Here is a 14,162-nt window from a genome sequence, read left to right as displayed (position 1 = left end):
CATTTGTAAAGTACAGGCCTGATGCCTCTGGAGAATTTAAGAAGTTAGAGTATTCTGTAACACTTTTGGTTTCCTCCATTCTTTAAGCAAATTAAAGCTAAGTGTATATTTTCTGAAGTGAACAGTTTTCTTATTTGTGCTTTGCTTTGCCTCAGGTTAGGACTTGCTGTGAGATAGTGTGTCAGAAGCTGGAGTTCCGTTTCTCTCCTGAAGAACTCTATCTGGAAGGCTTATTTTAGGCGTGTATGTGTGTGTTAAGCTTTGGGGAAAGAGACCCTTTGTTTATTTTCTCCCTGAAAGGTGACATAAAATATGTGAAAGAGAATTCTCTACTTTTAAGACAGAGGCAATTAAGGGTATGTATAACATACCCTCCGTGTCTTTGCATATGCTGTTCCCTCTGCCTGGAATTCACTTCCTCCACGTCTTTGCTTGGATCATTCTTACTTGTCCTTCAGGATAAGCAATCTCATGCTTTACCCAACTGGATGATAAGTGCCCCCTTTAAAGTGATTTTTATAGCATATCTCTGTCTTGATAATTATCGCACCCAATTTTAATCATCAGTTTTCTTGTTTATCTCTTTAATTAGATTGAGTTTTCTGAGGGTGATGCCATCAAACCTAAAACATGGTGACTAAATAGATATGACTTTTGGCACAGGTTAGATGACTCAATGGATGAAAGCATTGGGCCTGAGAAATAACTGAAATAAAGTATTTGAATAATAATCCTGCCATGGACTCTGGGTCTCCAATGGCTTCTGTTTCCTTAAAGGGAAAGTTCCACAAGATACTTTTGTTAACTTTTCTTTCAGCCTTTGAACTTTCCTGAATGAGGACTCTTGGACCAGTTCAATATATAAATTAGAGATCAGAGGAGATGATTTATATAAATGACTCATAAAATATGCCTTGGCCCTTTCTCCTTTTATCTCTTCTTTTATAACTTTGGCTTTTTATAACTCACTTGGAGATACATTTTAAGGTCTGCCTGTGTCAGGCCTATTATGATTTATGGCCCTGCTTTCTCACCCACCCTTGGCAGAACATTAAAATATCACTAAAGGCCACATCACAGTCTATTACTATATTAAAGAGAAGGGTATATTAAGAAAGTCAAAGACCCAAGACAGTCTATAGGAATAGCTTTACTGAGTAAATACATTCAGCATGCAAATTACATTAATTTTGACATCAAGAAGCATCTTCCTGTAGCAAAAGGCTTACCAATTAATTTTCCCATGGAAATCTGAAGAGTTCCTTGGTAGCTCTTGGAGGATCCACTTTAAAAGTCTGTGGCAAATTTAACCCTAAGAAAAATTGTTGGAAATAATTTGGCTTTCTAGACCAACGACTCTTACATTTTCTAAAGTGTAATAAGCTGGCATCTTCCTCTGGTGATTATCCTTCAAGAGGTCCAGGTTGGACTGTGGAAAATTGCATCTTTCCTGATAACTTCCCATCTTATTCTGATGCAAGTGGTCTGGGTACCTCTCTTGGAGAAGCACTCATCCAGCTTTCTCATTGGAGAAGCACCCATCCAGCTTTCTCATTGGGTGGGAGGTCTTTTTGCAGAAGCTAGTGAGAAGTGGTTCTAGGTTAGGGTTCTCAGCAGAACACAGAGGGCATGAAGGATAAGGGGCACTGGCTGTCATAGGCCGTCAGTGATTGAATGACCTGGTGGCTCCGAAGAGGAACAGCGACCTGCAGAGCCCTGTGATCCCTGGGATTCCCACTGTATCCTAGTTTTCTGTTGCTTGTTTTTTTTTTTTTTTTTTTCCTGTTAGACTTCAGGGCAGGGACCATGTCTTTCCTCTCTGGATTCCTAATACCTAATACCACACTCAGTAAGAGTTTGCTGAAGACTGAATTTTATTTTATTTTATTTATTTATCTATTTTAGTCTTTTTAGGGTCTCACCCATGGAATAAGGAGGTTCCCAGGCTAGAGGCTGAATTGGAGCTGTAGCTGCTAGCCTAGGCCATAGCCACAGCAACTCAGGATCTAAGCCTTGTCTGCAGCCTACACCACAGCTCACAGCAATGCTCTATCTTTAACCCACTTATCGAGGCCAGGGATCAAACCCACATCCAAACCCTCATGGATACTAATTGGGTTCGTTAACCACTGAGCCATGATGGGAACTCCTGAAGATTGAATTTTAAATAAGGGAATAGACAGATGAATGAACGAACAGGTTGTAATTCTTCATGAATGAAGACATAGGCAAAGGTTTCTAGCTTAAAGTTTAACCAAGCTTGGTAAATATAACCAGCAGAGGATGATGTATGTTAGTGTGTGCCAGTATATATATATATTTTTTTTCAATGTAATATTGTTCTACCCAGTATTCTGTGATTACCTATATGCGGAAAGAACCTGAAAAAGAACAGGTGTGTGTTTGTATAACTGAATCACTTTGTTGTACGGCAGAAACTATCACAGCATTATAAATCAACTATACTTCAATAAAACTTTAAAACGTGGAAAAAACAAACGAACGATTAGAAATCCATAAAAAATGTAACATTGTTCTTTCTTGTTGAGTTTATTTGGGAGTTGGAGTCGTGCAGCAGCTTGCAAATGTGGCTGCAACTCATAGTCATCTAGGTGATTTCCTTTTTATTGACTGTTTTATTTTGAAGTGAAAAAGTAATATGTGCCCTGGTATAAAGAAAAAATTAAATTTGGTTCATACCTAAGCCCCATTTCACCTGCCCAGGGGTAACCACATCTGCCAGCATCTTGTGTCACTCTCCAGGTGTACGCCATGTATTTGCAGGCATAGGTACCGTAGCTTTTCTTACACAAATGGCCACATGCTATAAACACCATATTGCATTTAATTTTTTTTCAGTTAACAATGTATCTTGATGATGGTTCTGTATTAAGACATATAGATCTACCTAATATGGTGTTCCATTGTGTGGTATCTTTTTATCTGTCTGTCTGTATGTCTGTCTATCAACTATCTATCTAATAATCCAAACATAGTAATGTTGCAGTGAAGATCAGTGCATGTGTCTCTTTGAACGCACGAGAAAGTATGTGTATGATAACATTTTGGAGGTGGTATTCCTAGGTCACGTCTTAAATTTTGCAAAACTGCTCTGCAAAGGGGCCGGACCAATTATATTCTACCAACAATGTAAATGAAAGTGCCTAGTTCCCCACATCTTGTTTGGGAAACAAGGATTCTAAGGCTCTCACACATCTATTGCCTCTAAATCTTCTAGGACCCACTGAGGGACATTCATGTTTTTAAAGCTCCTAAAATGAGGTGTTATCAATATTTTCATTTCACACTTCTGTGATTCTAATGCAGGAGGTCCATGAACCTGCATTTGGGAAGCACCAGGCTGATGCACAGAACCCCATAGGTACTGAAATAGAATCAGTTTCCACAGTCCTGGGGCTCCTCCCCGCATAAAAACACATTGAAAATAATGTTCCAGCACCTTCGGGTTTGCAGTTTTCCTTTTTCTGCTTGCTGTGTTTTCCATTGGAGTCTCAAGGGCTGATTTTGTTTCCCACAGGTTCACAAAGATGTACTTTAAACATGTACTCTTTGAGGACACGCTATTTGATGAGTGCTATTTTGAAGACGTTACGTCTACTGATACCTATTTCAAAAACTGCACCATTGAATCCACCATCTTTTACAACACAGGTAAGAGTGCGGACAGGGTGGGCTGGTCTAGAACCAAACTGCTCAGTTTGGGAGTAGAAAGGTACTCACAAATGTGAGTGCTGAGTCTGTGTGTGGAGAAACGGGTTCCAGCCTTAGGTATGGCAGACAGAAGTTACACAGCGTTTTTTTTTTGTTTGTTTTTTTTTTTTTTTTTTTTTTTTTTGCTTTTTAGGGCTGCACTCTAAAAAGTAAGTTCCCGGGCTGGGGGTCAAATTGGAGCTGCAGCTGCTGGCCACAGCCACAGCTGCGGCAACTCGGGACCGAGCTGCGTCTGTAACCTGCACCACAGCTCACAGCAACACTAGATCCTTAACTCCGCAGAGTGAGGCCAGGGCTTAAACCTGCATCCTCAAGGATACTAGTTGAGTTTGTTACTGTTGAGCCACAATGGTAACTCCCTATATAGCCTTTACCAAAGCAATTATTTAATTTGCCTGCGTTTCAGCTTCTTTGCATGTAAAATGGAAACAAAAGTACTTGGGCAAGTTTTCTGATCTCAGTGAAACTGATGCTGTTCTCTAAGGGTCTTTGGGCAGAACAAAATACAAAACCCAGCATTCCAGGAGGGCTGCATTTTATGCATAGAGTGCATTATGGAAGACCTAGCATAATTTGAAACTTAGAAAATTCAAGACTCGTGTTCTCCCAATAATAAATGAAAATGGGAGGCTGCATATGTTTAAGCTTTGTGCATGAAATGGGATGATAAGAATATTTTAAAGCACACCAGTGGATGGGGGTCCTTGGGATTAACGGATTTCAATGATTTTTAAAGAAAAATTCACAAAATTCCACCACTCCTTGTTATTTTTACTACTCTCATTATAAATTAATCCCAAGTGGAGCTGGGTTATAAGGAAACTAATTGAGATTTAGCACAGGCTTCACTTACATTGTCTCAAGTAAGAAATGTACTATCATCCCCATCTTACAGCTAAGGAGACAGAGGCTTAAGCAACTTGCCCACAGCCACAGCTAGTGAGTGGAGGGAGCTTGGCTTCATCCCTTAATTGTTTAACTCTGAAGTCTGTGATTTTTCCATGGAAGTGTTTGTCTTATGTCCAGATCAGTGCTTTCTCCTTGGCATTGGCACCAAGGCATGGTTTTTGCAAGAACATCTTTTCCTCCAAGATGTCAGCGTTGAAAATTTCAATATCTGTTCTCTAAATATTCCTTGGTCTTCACGGGATTTATCCTACTAACTTATTTTAGCCAGAACTTAAAAAATTATTAGTGAGTTCTATACTCCTTGGCATATTTTTATTTTCTTCTTCCAAGTTTCAGTGATGTCTCTGCTTACACACTCTTAACATGGGAATTTTTGCAAACATTTGCAGTCATGGGAAGTGGTGGAGATAATGAGGTGTTTTTCTCTCATTTTAATAGGCAGAAACTCAAGAAGGTTAAAAAGGGTCAGTGGCAGAGCCAGTTCCCAAACCCAGGTTTCCTGAGAGCCTATATAGTGATCTTTCTGTTAAAACAGCTGATGTTAGAAGGTGTCAGAAAACATGGGAACTGCTTCCAAAGCAAATGGTTCTTATTATTTTTTAAGACTTATTTTTTTTAGAAATGTTTTAGGTTTACAACAAAATTGGAAGAAAGGTGCAGAGATTTCCAAATGCTCCTTGCCCCCATGCATAGGCTACATTATCAATGTCCCCCACCAGAGGGGTACATTTATCATAATTAAGGAAACTACACTGATGCATCAATATCACCCAAAGTGCATAGTTCACATTAGGGTTCCTTTTGGGTGTTGTACATTCTATGTGCTTAGACACATGGACAATGATGTATATCCCTCATCATAATATCACACAGAGTATTTTTACTGCCCTAAAAATCCTCTTACCTAGTCATCTCTTTCCTGCCCTGCCCCTACAACCACTGAGCACTTTTTTTTTTTTTTGGTCGTGCCTGCAGCATGTGGAAGTTCCCTGGCCAGGGGTCAAACCCAAGCCACAGCAGTGACCCTGAGCTGCTGCCATGACAGCACTGGGTCCTTAATCTACTGTGCCACAAGGGAGCTCCCGCAACTTTTTAAAAATTTTGAAATGTGTTCAGGTTTCTTCATGGCTTTAGAGTGAATGACTCAACCTGGACCCAGTTCTCTGGCCATCTGCCTTCTATAAGCCAAGTAGCCTTGGAGCCTATGGCCTTCAGTGTCATTTCACTGAAACAAAAAGGACTGTTATCTGGTTTAAAGGTGGTAATTAAACTTGTCCCTAGGAGTTCCTGTTGTGGCTCAGTGTGTTAAGGACCTGATGCTGTCTTTGTGAGGATGTGGGTTCAATCCCTGGCCTGACTCATGGTGTTAAGGATGTGGTGTTGCCGTGGCTGTGGTGTAGGCCAGCAGCTGCAGCTCTGATTTGACCCTTTCCTCGGGAACTTCCACATGCAGCAGGTGGGGCCATAAAAACAAACAACCAACCAACCAAGTCCCTTAATGAATGTTCGTTTCATTTCTCTTTGCTTATAGGAGCTTGAACAGGTCATTACATGTTTAGCGGTTTCCCACGTCCTCCATACCTGACACACATCACCGTGACTTTGAGACTGTCTGATTGCCAAAGGGAGGGGCACCCTGCTCAAGGCAGGGGCATAACTCCACCATCACCTCTGCCCCAAATCTCCCCACCTCCCTCCATGTCACACGAACCAAAGGTTTCCTTCTCTCTGCAGACCTCTACCAGCATAAGTTCATCGACTGTCATTTTATCAACGTCACCTTTCTGGAACAGAAGGAGGGCTGCCACATGGACGTAGAGCAAGATAACGACTTCCTGATTTACCTCGTCAGCTTCCTAGGCAGCTTGTCTGTCTTGCCTGGGAACATCATTTCTGCCCTGCTCATGGATAGGGTTGGAAGGCTCAAGATGATCGGTGAGTAGTTAGGGTCACCACATCTGTGTTCTCGGGGGCCAGAGCAGGGCCTTAAAGTGTATTAGAGCAGTGGAAGTCTTCTTTTTCTTGAGGAAATCTTGCACAGGAAACCACACAGGTAAGATGGAATCTGCCAGTGTAAAACCAAGGAGGCACATCTGCAAAACTCCAGGGCCCCGTGGAGACCTCTGGTCCAGGCCAGGAACATGTCTTCATTTCCTGACTCAACAATTCTATGACAGCTACCTATTCTATTAGCACTTCCATGGGATATTAAATATTTCCACTCTACCCACTTTGTATTATTCTTGTTGGAAAATTCATCAAATGCTCTTAAATGAGCATTGGTTTCATTTGATGATTTAAAATAAATCCTATTACCTATTGTTTTTTTTCACTTTTAAAATTTTATGGAAGGGTAATTGATTTACAAGGTTGTAATAATTTCTGCTGTACAACAGTGATTCAGTTATACATATACACACATCCATTCTTTTCCAGATTGTTTTCCCATGTAGATTATTGCAAAATATTGGGTAGAGTTCCCTGTGCTGTACAGCAAGTCCCCATTGGCCAGTTATTCCATAGACCACAATGTTTATATGCCAATGCCTATTACTGTTGAATAGTGATAAAAATTTGGGCTTTGGAATTGGACAGGCTCATGTTGGAATCCTACCACCCAAAGGCTGACTTTGGACACATTTCTTTACTTCTCTGGGCCTTATCTTATAGAAAAGGGAACCTACAATGAGCTGATAGGGTTGAACATAATGTACCCAAAAGCATTTGTGAGGGTTGAACATAATGTACCTGAAGCATTTCCTATTAGTGCTGCAGTGCTTGATGCATTGCAGGTTCTCAAAAGCAGTAGCCACATTCACATCTGCCTGGCTTCATTCCACCTGATTTGCAGCAGTTTGCTACAGAGACACATGCCAGGCAGGGTGAACAAGAAGCAAAATATATCCCCCCAGGGCCAGGGAAAATGTACACATTACAATATAAGTCAAGACGAGGAGGGGAAGCAGACAGTATGCTAATAAACATGCCGTGAGTTCTGCTCTGGGATGTAGTTGATCAGTGAAATTAATTCCAAGATCCTAGCAGCAAAGTTCAATAGGAAACACAATAAATCACAATCACTTTGTCAGAGAAGAGCAAATTGATCTGGTCTTTATGGGCGGGGAATCTCTTCTGAGCGTTTGGCTCATATGGAATATAATTATTATAAACAGTAGCCTGGATGTTTGGAATGGTGAGCCCAAGACATGCCTGCGATTTCTGCTTTTTATTTTTTATTTATTTATTTTTTGCCTTTTAGGGCCATACCCATGGCATATGGAAGTTCCCAGACTAGGGATTGACTCAGAGCTGCAGCTGCCGGCCTATGTCATAGTCACAGCAATGCAGGATCTGAGCCGCATCTGCGACTTATACCACAGCTTGTGGCACATCGGATCCTTAACTCACTGAGCAAGGCCAGGGATCGAATCCTCATCCTCATGGATACTAGTTGGGTTCATAACCTGCTGAGCCACGACAGGAACTCCCTGCTTTTTAATCTTGTGGCCAGGTTGGTCACCTCTCAGGCATGGCAGATTGAACTGTGTCCCTTGTTGGGGACAGTGCCTGGGTAGACCTGACACCTGCTGAGGGAAAACAGTGGCTTATTAACTTCTGTGATGCCCATGCCCAGCATGGTGCCTGCCATCATGGGCCACTTAATGATGCTGTGGCACTGACGGTACCCAGCAAAGGTGGCCTCTTTCCTAGATTAGTTGGAAGCCCCAAGATTTTCAGCAGAAGGCGCTTTGGGGCCGCATGGTGTCAAAGACCAGTGGCTGGGCGACAGGTGGCCATCTCGGCCACCTCTGGTTTTGAGAGTCTGCACAACTTCCTTGACTTCTCTGAGCTTCCATTGTGCAATGGTTAAAATAATACTTCCTTTTGCTCCGATGAGGCAAAGTGTGTAAGAGTAGACACGTGACATTTCTGCCATTCGATCACTGGCCTTTTGAGTCCCAGGGTCTAACAGCGAATTCTTTGGTGAGCTGCTGGAGGAACTAAGGAAGTTCCTGGAAAAGGAGGGTCTGAAGGTGGGCTGGGTGTGCCTGTGAACCAGGGTGGACCTTCCCTCTCGACTGGGAGCAGAGGAACGGCTGGATGCAGGGAGCAGGCAGGGCAGGGAGAGAGTGGACCTTCTTTTCTTCACTGTCAGAGCCCTTCTTGTCATCATGAATGTATCCACGATAAAAATTGATTTCTATAATGCTGCATAGAGCAATCCTCCCCAAAGTGGATATCTGGAACCAATATTTATCATTCTTTATATCTTGTTCTTTTATTAATGTCTACATTTTGTTGCTGAGCCAGACTATTAAAAGCACAGTGTCCTCTTTGTATCTTTAGTAAAAGGCCTGGCATACAGTGGATCAACTGTGATAGTCTCAGGGATCAGTAAATACTATGTGCTTAATAACTATCTTGATAGGATGTAGGTAACCTGTTTGGAAGTTGCCTTTTCCATGATCCCCCATAGAGCCTGCTGGAACATCATTTGTCCTGCTTATTCTGTTACTGTGCCCTTTCCTGCCCCAAAGTAGTGCCTTGTTAACAGCAGAGTGGAAGTTTTCCTGATGAGCCTATTACTCCTTATATATTCATTCAATAAGCATTAATTTATGCAACAATTTTCCACCGGGCTGTAGGGTTGGCAAAGGAAATACAATAGTAATTGAGACAGACAGCCTCCTTGTGCTTAAGAACCAAATGATCTATTGGCAGAGACAGATATCAACTAGAAATTTCATTTAACTAGTGCTTAGGAAGTGCTTATTATAGCTCAGGTTTTGTTCCAGGCATTTTGGAAATATTAGTTTATTTAACCCCCATAATAACTCTGCAATGGGGAAAGTGAGACAGCATGGAGAGGTTAAGTGACTCACGCAGGGTCACACAGGGGGCGCTGGGATTTGACCTCAGGCCTCTTGCTCACAAGGAGAATGAGAACTAATGATGAGAGTGGAAGAATTGAGGGCCATAAGGAGCTATAATGGGAAGAGCTAACATAGTTGAGGGGTCAGTTCCCTGACTATCACTTGACTTATTTGGTGACATTTTGGACTCAACAAACATTGTATGCCAAGTGCTATGGCTGGCCACTTTGAGGGGTGCATGCATGTGAATGACATGGTTCTCAGGGCCCTTGTGGTCCAGTAGATGCCAATCTCCTCCCATTCTAGTTCTCTCCCCATGGTTTGGAAAGAGGTTACCAGGCTACCTACCCCCTCCCAGAATCAGTGGAATCCAGGCAGACAGTTACCATTTCCTAGCAAATCAGCAGGTTGTGGTACCAGATTTAGCAACTCCAGGTCTAAGGGCCAGATTCCAGGAGAAAGCCTCCCAAGGAGGCACTTGGTGAGGCCAGACCAGGCTTCTGGCTTCTTGGCAACCTGAAGACCTCCCACTTTTAGGGTCCTCATGCCTGGTGGCAACTCTTGCCCTGTTTCCCAGCTGGTTGTTTGGGACCAACCTGATTTCCTTTGCTAACTATTCCCACTGCATTTCCAGCCATGCTCCTGGTCCATGCCCTGAATCCACTCCAGACATTCCAAATTCCTCCGGGCTTGGATTTGGGCAGGACTTGACCTAGACTTCTTTCATTTTCTTTCTTTCTTTCTTTTTAAAAATTATAGTTGATTTACAATGTTGTGCCAATTTCTGCTGTACATAAGGTGATCTAGTCATATATATATATATATATTCCCTTTCTTATATTATCTGCCATCCTGCCCTATCTCAAGAGACTGGACGTAGTTCCCTGTGCTACACAGTAGGACCTCATTGCTTATCCATTCTAAATGTGATAGTTTGCATCTACTAACCCCAAACTCCCAGTCCATCCCACTCCCTCCTTGGCAACCACAAATCTATTCTCTATATCTAACACAGCTTTCTTTCAATGGGATTTCTTATTGTTAGCTGTACCACTCAGCGTCCTGCTGGGAAAAAGAATTCACCCCATATGGTTCTAGTAAGACTTGATGGGGCAGCCTTTAGAGGTGTGGGCAGGGTTATGGGAACAAATGATACAGATGAGGCACCCAGATACTAGCAAAAGTGAGCAACAGGCACTACTTCTAGGGTTGCAGGGACAAAGGAAGAAAATAGCAGTAACTAGGCCCAGTGAGAGCTGGAGCCCAGGAGGAGGAGGTGCCTGGAAGGCACGGTAGTCCTGGTGGGATGCAGCATTCTCCAAAAAGGGGCTGATAAAGCGGGATGGGAATTGGGAAGAAATACTCCAACTCCTTTCTCCTCTCAACAGACAAGGGAGCTACAGGTATGCAGTTACTGGGGTTAGCTTCCCGAGGCGCAGAGCAGGCTTAGAGGGGCAGCTCAGCTATCTGGGGGTGGATGTGAGTGTAAATGGAGACTAAGCCGCATGGCCCTTGATTAGTTGTCCTGTAGCCCATTTACAGCTGGGTTCTTAATGGAAGATAAGCACCATGAAAATGGAGTCTTTTTATTTTTTTTCTTTTTTTAGGGCTGCACCCATAGCATATGGAGGTTCCCAGGCTAGGGATTGAATCAGTCTCCGCTGCCAGCATACACTATAGCCATAGCAATGTGGGATCCAAGCCTCGTCTGCAGTCTATACCACAGCTCATGACAACTCCAGATCCTTAACCCATTGAGCAAGGCCAGGGATGGAATCTACATCCTCATGGATACTAGTTGGATTCATTACTGCTGAGCCACAATGGAAACTCCAAGAATGGAATCTTTTGATACTGTGTATCTCAGGATACATCTCCTAGAACAATGTCTGGTATATGATAGATTCTCAGCTATTAACCATGCTCTCTGCCTTGTCCTCAGTTGTTCTTGGCTGGGCAGCACCGCAGTATGAAGATTTCAAAATCCTTCCTGGAGGCTAATTCTGGTGACATGACCCAGGCAGAAGGCTCTAATTCCATGGCTGAGGAGCCATGTGGGAGTCCAAGCTGTGTTCTCTTTGTGTGGAGATGAATCTGTTCTGTCAGGTCTTGTCTGACAAGGGCTTCATGTTTCTTTCTGTGCTGATCTCCCTCTGCAGGTGGCTCCATGCTAATCTCGGCTGTCTGCTGCTTCTTCCTGTTTTTTGGCAACAGTGAGTCTGCGATGATTGGCTGGCAGTGCCTGTTCTGTGGGACCAGCATTGCTGCCTGGAATGCTCTGGATGTGATCACTGTGGAGCTGTATCCCACCAACCAGAGGTCAGTTCTTCCCTGGGCTTCCCTCTGGGGCCTGCCTGGACTTCTTTGGCCAAAAGTCTACCTGCCCTAGACTCCTCCATCACAGCCATCTTGGTCTTCCTGGTGTTCCATGGACTAACCCTCTCTTAGGTAGTTGAGTTTCTCCCACCTGGGGGCTGGCATAGGTCCGGAAGTGGGAAGGCTAAGGCCTGATGTGGTGGGGTAGATGGCAAGATGAAAAGGACAGTGCAGACCTTGTCCAGGAGAAAGGAATTAGGGCTAAACCAGATGTTTTGTGCAATCCAAGGAGAGATGGGGACAGGCCTGCCAATGGGAAATGAAGTAAAAAGGTGAAGAACTAGACAGGCAAAGAGTGGGGCAGAAATAAAGGTGAGCATGAGGCATGTTGGTCTAGGGTTTTGTGGTGAATGTGGCAGGGCTGCCCAAGGTTTATTTTTATTTTGTACAAGCCCTATGGGAAGAGGACTAGTTAACAGGCATAGTGTCAAGGCCATTTCTTATCAGTGTTTTCTCCTTATGGAGGGGGAATATTAAGGATAGCAGGTAAGTGGCTCTTTGGCCAGAAAAGAATATGAAGTGATGTGGAAGGCAGGTAAATGTTCTGCAGAAAGTCTTAAGGATATTCCAAAGATTGCTGGCAGAGGTATTGGGCTATAGGTAGCTATGGAAAATCACAGAATATCATATCTGAAGCCTCTGTTCTGTGAAGCAAAGAACTGTTCTAAGTTTTACAAAAAATAAGAGGAGGAAAAGTTATGTTTTTGATGGTATGTGATTTTAAATCCAAGAAAACTTAAGCGAATTAACAAAGAGACTACTAGAAACAAAATAATTTGGTAAGGTGCTAGTAAAAATAATAAATAATAACTTATTGTTTAATAAATTATAACTTAAATAAACTAAAATTATAGTATAATAATAAAACTAATAATGTATAGATCTTAAAATGTCAAAAAGTAAAAGTAAAACTGAATCTAATAATAGTACAAATCCTAAAATATAGGAATCAATTTGACAAAAAAGGTGAAACTCTTATGTGAAGAAAACCATAAAGCTTTACTGAGAGCTATAAAAGAAGACTCAAATATATGTCAAAGGACATCTTAATGAATTCTTAGAAGATTTAATCTTACCAAAATATCAAATATTCTTTAGTTTTTAAAGAGTCAATTCAAAACTCAATGAGACTCCCTTTGGGAACTTGAAAGAATTAAAGTTTATTTGGAAGAAATACATGTGTGAAAATGTCCAAGAAAATCCTGAAACAAAAAGAATGGGATTGGGGTTGGTGAAAAAAGATAAAGCTATAGTGTGGTATGGTTATAGAATAATTATAAAAAGAATTTAAAATACAAAAATACAACCACATTCTTGATAAACTTGTGGTATGAAATAGAGATCTTTTATTTAGTTTTGGGACAAAGAATGCTGGGAATATTGTCTCTGTATATGGATGGAATCAAGAAAAGATTGGTGGTTAATAATAGTTATCACTGCAAAGTGTGACTAATAATAATTAGGATTAGGTTCTGCCATGGGAGATAGAAACTGCAAATAACTGCAAACATAGGAAGGTAGGCACTGTAGACTCTTTTTATCTTGTTCTTCCTCTTTCATGACCTCAACTGTAGTCCAAGAGGAGACCATCTGTATTTCAGAAAACAGGATGGAAGGAAAAAAGATAAAGGAGAAAGAAGAGAGCAAAAGGACCACTCTCTCTCTCTCTATTTTTTTTTTTTTTTGTCTTTTTAGGGCTGTACCCGAAGCATATGGAGGTTCCCAGGCTAGGGGTCAAATCAGAGCTGTAGCTGCCAGCCTACACCACAGCCAGAGCAATGCAGGATCTGAGTCACATCTGCAACCTACACCACACCTCACACAAGGCTGGATCCTTAACCCACTGAGTGAGGCCAGGGATCGAATCTGCATCCTCATGGATGCTAGTCAAATTCCTTTCCACTGAGCCATGATAGGAACTCCAAAAGGACCACTCTTGACTTCTCTTGAGGAGGAAGTTTCTCAGGAGCTGCCCCTTGTACTTATATCCCATTGGTCTAAACATAGTCACATGACTAGGCTCAGAAGCAAGGGAGTCTGGGAAATGTAGTCTTACATTTGGAGAAATACTATTTAGGGATAACTAACAGCCACAAGAGGGTCGAGGTATTATTAATGGGGAACACTTACACTTTTTGCTTCATCCTTTTTCAGTATGTCACAATATTCATGTACTCCCTGTGAACATTTCAAGTTGGAAGGAAAGGAAATACTCCAAAATGTTAATAATAGTGACTTCTTTCAGTGGTGAAGTTGTATATTCTTGCATCT

At 42.1% G+C, this 14,162-nt stretch overlaps 1 protein-coding gene across 7 annotated transcripts in view; it reads left to right on the top strand.

The window, feature by feature from the left end:
- The window catches only part of SV2B (synaptic vesicle glycoprotein 2B), a 198,491-nt gene that overhangs the window by 180,845 nt on the left and 3,484 nt on the right, over positions 1 to 14,162 (top strand). For all 7 annotated transcript variants that reach the window (XM_001926765.8, XM_021099374.2, XM_021099373.2 and 4 more), the window contains 3 exons: positions 3,539 to 3,672; positions 6,376 to 6,576; positions 11,675 to 11,834. In XM_001926765.8, coding sequence (XP_001926800.6) covers positions 3,539 to 3,672; positions 6,376 to 6,576; positions 11,675 to 11,834 — 495 coding nt within the window. The remainder of the gene's footprint in view (positions 1 to 3,538; positions 3,673 to 6,375; positions 6,577 to 11,674; positions 11,835 to 14,162) is intronic.

Source organism: Sus scrofa, chromosome 7 (genome assembly GCF_054392235.1).
Source record: "Sus scrofa isolate SSC_HxYL_T2T_F1_AM1 chromosome 7, Sscrofa_HxYL_maternal_Yorkshire_Landrace_v2.0, whole genome shotgun sequence".
NCBI lineage: Eukaryota > Metazoa > Chordata > Mammalia > Artiodactyla > Suidae > Sus > Sus scrofa.
This window is presented reverse-complemented; position numbering and strand designations above follow the sequence as displayed.